The sequence below is a fragment of the Pristis pectinata genome, chromosome 37 (genome assembly GCF_009764475.1).
Source record: "Pristis pectinata isolate sPriPec2 chromosome 37, sPriPec2.1.pri, whole genome shotgun sequence".
NCBI classification, from domain to species: domain Eukaryota; kingdom Metazoa; phylum Chordata; class Chondrichthyes; order Rhinopristiformes; family Pristidae; genus Pristis; species Pristis pectinata.
In genome coordinates, this window is record NC_067440.1 from 12,124,189 (window position 1) to 12,130,384 (window position 6,196).

Consider the following 6,196-nt stretch of genomic DNA (forward strand, 5'->3'; position numbering starts at 1 on the left):
GTGCTGGTCACTGTGGTGGATGTGCTGGTTGGTGTGCTGGACACTGTACTCGATGTGCTGGTGGATGTGCTGGTCTCTGTAGCGGATGTGCTGGTCTCTGTGGTCGATGTGCTGGTCTCTGTGGTCGATGTGCTGGTCACTGTGGTCGATGTGCTGGTCGGTGTGCTGGACAATGTGGTCGATGTGCTGGTCGGTGTGCTGGTCACTGTGGTCGATATGCTCGTAGGTGTGCTGGTCACTGTGGTCGAAGTGCTCGATGATGTGCTGGATTCTATGGTAAATGTTGTGGTTGGAGTGCTAGTTATTGTGCTGGTTTCTGTGGTCGACGTGCTGGTGGGTGTGCTGGACACTGTGGTCGATGTGCTGGTCTTAGTTCTAGATGTGCTGGTTGCTGTGCTGGTTGCTGTGGTTGATGTGCTGGTGGGAGTGCTGGTTACTGTGGTCGATGTGCTAGTGTCTGCAGTGGAGGTGTTGGTGTCTGTGGTTGACGTACTAGTCTCTGTGGTTGATGTGCTGGTGGGTGTGCTGGTCACTGTGGTGGATGTGCTGGTTGGTGTGCTGGACACTGTACTCGATGTGCTGGTGTCTGTAGTGGATGTGCTGGTCTCTGTGGTCGAGGTGCTGGTCTCTGTGGTCGATGTGCTGGTCACTGTGGTCGATGTGCTGGTCGGTGTGCTGGACAATGTGGTAGATGTGCTGGTCGGTGTGCTGGTTACTGTTGTTGATGTCAGCAGGGTGGTTGGAGTAGAAGGCTGTGTGGTCGATGTGCTGGTTTCTGTGGTCAGTGTGCTTGTGGGTGTGCTGGTCACTATGGTGGATGTGCTGGTTGGTGTGCTGGACACTGTACTCGATGTGCTGGTGTCTGTAGTGGATGTGCTGGTCTCTGTGGTCGAGGTGCTAGTCTCTGTGGTCAATGTGCTGGTCACTGTGGTCGATGTGCTGGTCGGTGTGCTGGTCACTATGGTCGATGTGCTGGTCTCTGTGGTTGAAGTGCTGGTGTCTGTGGTTGATATGCTGGTAGGTGTGCTGGTCACTGTGGTCGAGGTGCTCGATGGTGTGCTCGATTCTGTGGTAAATGTCATGGTTGGCATGCTGGCTATTGTGCTGGTCTCTGTGGTCGATGTGCTGGTCTCTGTGCTCGATGTGCTGGTCGATGTGCTGGTCTCTGTAGTGGATGTGCTGGTGTCTATAGTTGAGGTGCTGGTCTCTGTGGTCGATGTGCTGGTGGGTGTGCTGGTCACTGTGGTCGATATACTCGTAGGTGTGCTGGTCACTGTGGTCAAGGTATTCAATGGTGTGCTGGATTCTGTGGTAAATGTCATGGTCGGCGTGCTGGTTATTGTGCTGGTCTTAGTGGTTGATGTGCTGGTTGGTGTGCTGGTCGCTGTGGTTGATGTGCTGGTGGGTGTGCTGGTCACTGTGGTGGGTATGCTGGTCACTGTGGTGGATGTGCTGGTTGGTGTGCTGGACACTGTATTCGATGTGCTGGTGGATGTGCTGGTGTCTGTAGTGGATGTGCTGGTGTCTGTGGTCGATGTGCTGGTCTCTGTGGTCGATGTGCTGGTCGGTGTGCTGGTCACTGTGGTCGAAGTGCTCGATGATGTGCTGGATTCTATGGTAAATGTTGTGGTTGGCGTGCTGGTTATTGTTCTGGTTTCTGTGGTCGATGTGCTGGTGGGTGTGCTGGACACTGTGGTCGATGTGCTGGTCTCAGTGGTAGATGTGCTGGTTGCTGTGCTGGTTGCTGTGGTTGATGTGCTGGTGGGAGTGCTGGTTACTGTGGTCGATGTGCTAGTGTCTGCAGTGGAGGTGTTGGTGTCTGTGGTTGACGTACTAGTCTCTGTGGTTGATGTGCTGGTGGGTGTGCTGGTCACTGTGGTGGATGTGCTGGTTGGTGTGCTGGACACTGTACTCGATGTGCTGGTGTCTGTAGTGGATGTGCTGGTCTCTGTGGTCGAGGCGCTGGTCTCTGTGGTCGATGTGCTGGTCACTGTGGTCGATGTGCAGGTCGGTGTGCTGGACAATGTGGTAGATGTGCTGGTCGGTGTGCTGGTTACTGTTGTTGATGTCAGCAGGGTGGTTGGAGTAGAAGGCTGTGTGGTCGATGTGCTGGTTTCTGTGGTCAGTGTGCTTGTGGGTGTGCTGGTCACTATGGTGGATGTGCTGGTTGGTGTGCTGGACACTGTACTTGATGTGCTGGTGTCTGTGGTCGAGGTGCTGGTCTCTGTGGTCGAGGTGCTGGTCTCTGTGGTCAATGTGCTGGTCACTGTGGTCGATGTGCTGGTCGGTGTGCTGGACATTGTGGTAGATGTGCTGGTCGGTGTGCTGGTTACTGTTGTTGATGTGCTGGTCTCTGTGGTTGAGGTGCTGGTGTCTGTGGTTGATATGCTGGTAGGTGTGCTGGTCACTGTGGTCGAGGTGCTCGATGGTGTGCTCGATTCTGTGGTAAATGTCATGGTTGGCTTGCTGGTTATTGTGCTGGTCTCTGTGGACGATGTGCTGGTCTCTGTGGTCGATGTACTTGTCGGTCTGCTGGTCACTGTGGTGGATGTACTGGTCCCTGTGGTTGATGTGCTGGACTCTGCGGTCGATGTGCTGGTCGGTGTACTGGTCACTGTGGTTGAAGAGCTGGTCTCTGTAGTGGATGTGCTGGTATCTGTGGTCGATGTGCTGGACACTGTGGTCGATGTGCTGGTCACTGTGGTCAAGGTGCTCGTTGGTGTTCTGGTCACTGTAGTCGAGGTGCTCAATGGTGTGCTCGAATCTGTGGTAAATGTCATGGTTGGCATGCTGGTTATTGTGCTGGTCACTGTGGTCGATGTGCTGGACTCTGAGGTCGATGTGCTGGTCGGTGTACTGGTCACTGTGGTTGATGTGCTGGTGTGTGTGCTGGTCACTGTGGTCGGTGTGCTGGATACTGTGCTCGATGTGCTGGTCGATGTGCTGGTCTCTGTGGTCGATGTGCTGGTGGGTGTGCTGGTCACTGTGGTCGATATACTCGTAGGTGTGCTGGTCACTGTGGTCAAGGTGTTCAATGGTGTGCTGGATTCTGTGGTAAATGTCATGGTCGGCGTGCTGGTTATTGTGCTGGTCTTAGTGGTCGATGTGCTGGTTGGTGTGCTGGTCGCTGTGGTTGATGTGCTGGTGGGTGTGCTGGTCACTGTGGTGGATGTGATGGTTGGTGTGCTGGACACTGTACACGATGTGCTGGTGGATGTGCTGGTCTCTGTAGTGGATGTGCTGGTGTCTGTGGTCGATGTGCTGGTCTCTGTGGTCGATGTGCTTGTCACTGTGGTCGATGTGCTGGTCGGTGTGCTGGACAATGTGGTCGATGTGCTGGTCGGTGTGCTGGTCACTGTGGTCGATATGCTCGTAGGTGTGCTGGTCACTGTGGTCGAAGTGCTCGATGGTGTGCTTGATTCTATGGTAAATGTTGTGGTTGGCGTGCTAGTTATTGTGTTGGTGTCTGTGGTCGATGTGCTGGTGGGTGTGCTGGACACTGTGGTCGATGTGCTGGTCTCAGTGGTAGATGTGCTGGTTGCTGTGCTGGTTGCTGTGGTAGATGTGCTGGTTGCTGTGCTGGTTACTGTGGTCGATGTGCTAGTGTCTGCAGTGGAGGTGTTGGTGTCTGTGGTTGACGTACTAGTCTCTGTGGTTGATGTGCTGGTGGATGTGCTGGTCACTGTGGTGGATGTGCTGGTTGGTGTGCTGGACAGTGTACTCGATGTGCTGGTGTCTGTAGTGGATGTGCTGGTCTCTGTGGTCGAGGTGCTGGTCTCTGTGGTCGATGTGCTAGTCACTGTGGTCGATGTGCTGGTCGGTGTGCTGGACATTGTGGTAGATGTGCTGGTCGGTGTGCTGGTTACTGTTGCTGATGTCAGTAGGGTGGTTGGAGTAGAAGGCTGTGTGGTCGATGTGCTGGTTTCTGTGGTCAGTGTGCTTGTGGGTGTGCTGGTCACTATGGTGGATGTGCTGGTTGGTGTGCTGGACACTGTACTCGATGTGCTGGTGTCTGTAGTGGATGTGCTGGTCTCTGTGGTCGAGGTGCTGGTCTCTGTGGTTGATGTGCTGGTCACTGTGGTCGATGTGCTGGTCGGTGTGCTGGACATTGTGGTAGATCTGCTGGTCGGTGTGCTGGTTACTGTTGTTGATGTCAGCAGGGTGGTTGGAGTAGAAGGCTGTGTGGTCGATGTGCTGGTTTCTGTGGTCAGTGTGCTTGTGGGTATGCTGGTCACTGTGGTGGATGTGCTGGTTGGTGTGCTAGACACTGTACTCGATGTGCTGGTGTTTGTAGTGGATGTGCTGGTCTCTGTGGTCGAGGTGCTGGTCTCTGTGGTCGATGTGCTGGTCACTGTGGTCGATGTACTGGTCGGTGTGCTGGACAATGTGGTAGTTGTGCTGGGCGGTGTGCTGGTTACTGTTGTTGATGTCAGCAGGGTGGTTGGAGTAGAAGGCTGTGTGGTCGATGTGCTGGTTTCTGTGGTCAGTGTGCTTGTGGGTGAGCTGCTCACTATGGTGGATGTGCTGGTTGGTGTGCTGGACACTGTAGTGGATGTGCTGGTGTCTGTAGTGGATGTGCTGGTCTCTGTGGTCGAGGTGCTGGTCTCTGTGGTCGATGTGCTGGTCACTGTGGTCGATGTGCTGGTCGGTGTGCTGGACAATGTGGTAGATGTGCTGGTCGGTGTGCTGGTTACTGTTGTTGATGTCAGCAGGGTGGTTGGAGTAGAAGGCTGTGTGGTCGATGTGCTGGTTTCTGTGGTCAGTGTGCTTGTGGGTGTGCTGGTCACTATGGTGGATGTGCTGGTTGGTGTGCTGGACACTGTACTTGATGTGCTGGTGTCTGTGGTCGAGGTGCTGGTCTCTGTGGTCGAGGTGCTGGTCTCTGTGGTCGATGTGCTGGTCACTGTGGTCGATGTGCTGGTCGGTGTGCTGGACATTGTGGTAGATGTGCTGGTCGGTGTGCTGGTTACTGTTGTTGATGTGCTGGTCTCTGTGGTTGAGGTGCTGGTGTCTGTGGTTGATATGCTGGTAGGTGTGCTGGTCACTGTGGTCGAGGTGCTCGATGGTGTGCTCGATTCTGTGGTAAATGTCATGGTTGGCATGCTGGTTATTGTGCTGGTCTCTGTGGACGATGTGCTGGTCTCTGTGGTCGATGTACTTGTCGGTCTGCTGGTCACTGTGGTGGATGTACTGGTCCCTGTGGTTGATGTGCTGGACTCTGCGGTCGATGTGCTGGTCGGTGTACTGGTCACTGTGGTTGAAGAGCTGGTCTCTGTAGTGGATGTGCTGGTATCTGTGGTCGATGTGCTGGACACTGTGGTCGATGTGCTGGTCACTGTGGTCAATGTGCTCGTTGGTGTTCTGGTCACTGTAGTCGAGGTGCTCAATGGTGTGCTCGAATCTGTGGTAAATGTCATGGTTGGCATGCTGGTTATTGTGCTGGTCACTGTGGTCGATGTGCTGGACTCTGAGGTCGATGTGCTGGTCGGTGTACTGGTCACTGTGGTTGATGTGCTGGTGTGTGTGCTGGTCACTGTGGTCAGTGTGCTGGATACTGTGCTCGATGTGCTGGTCGATGTGCTGGTCTCTGTAGTGGATGTGCTGATGTCTATAGTTGAGGTGCTGGTCTCTGTGGTCGATGTGCTGGTGGGTGTGCTGGTCACTGTGGTCGATATACTCGTAGGTGTGCTGGTCACTGTGGTCAAGGTGTTCAATGGTGTGCTGGATTCTGTGGTAAATGTCATGGTCGGCGTGCTGGTTATTGTGCTGGTCTTAGTGGTCGATGTGCTGGTTGGTGTGCTGGTCGCTGTGGTTGATGTGCTGGTGGGTGTGCTGGTCACTGTGGTGGATGTGCTGGTTGGTGTGCTGGACACTGTACTCGATGTGCTGGTGGATGTGCTGGTCTCTGTAGTGGATGTGCTGGTGTCTGTGGTCGATGTGCTGGTCTCTGTGGTCAATGTGCTTGTCACTGTGGTCGATGTGCTGGTCGGTGTGCTGGACAATGTGGTCGATGTGCTGGTCGGTGTGCTGGTCACTGTGGTCGATATGCTCGTAGGTGTGCTGGTCACTGTGGTCGAAGTGCTCGATGGTGTGCTTGATTCTATGGTAAATGTTGTGGTTGGCGTGCTAGTTATTGTGCTGGTTTCTGTGGTCGATGTGCTGGTGGGTGTGCTGGACACTGTGGTCGATGTGCTGG

The 6,196-nt window shown here is 54.4% G+C and overlaps 1 protein-coding gene across 1 annotated transcript; it reads right to left on the reverse strand.

Annotated features, from left to right (window-relative positions):
• Positions 1 to 1,833: 1,833 nt before the first annotated feature.
• LOC127586644 (mucin-2-like) lies at positions 1,834 to 5,417 on the reverse strand. The gene is made up of 6 exons (XM_052044759.1): positions 5,351 to 5,417; positions 5,131 to 5,251; positions 4,543 to 5,070; positions 3,941 to 4,365; positions 2,919 to 3,871; positions 1,834 to 2,670 (listed from the first exon to the last, which is right to left on the reverse strand). Exons 1-6 carry the CDS (start codon positions 5,415 to 5,417, stop codon positions 1,834 to 1,836), a joined length of 2,931 nt encoding a protein of 976 aa, XP_051900719.1.
• Positions 5,418 to 6,196: the final 779 nt, after the last annotated feature.

What these genes read in the sequence shown, in the direction of transcription:
- LOC127586644 (XM_052044759.1), bottom strand. Translation starts at nt 5,417, where the DNA reads ATGACATTTACCACAGATTCGAGCACACCATTGAGCACCTCGACTACA. An exon ending in AGTGACCAGAACACCAACGA is followed by an intron (nt 5,252 to 5,350) that starts GCACATTGACCA and finishes CTTCAACCACAG; the next exon opens with TGACCAGTACACCGACCAGC. An exon ending in AGTGACCAGCACACCCACAA is followed by an intron (nt 3,872 to 3,940) that starts GCACACTGACCA and finishes TACTGACATCAG; the next exon opens with CAACAGTAACCAGCACACCG.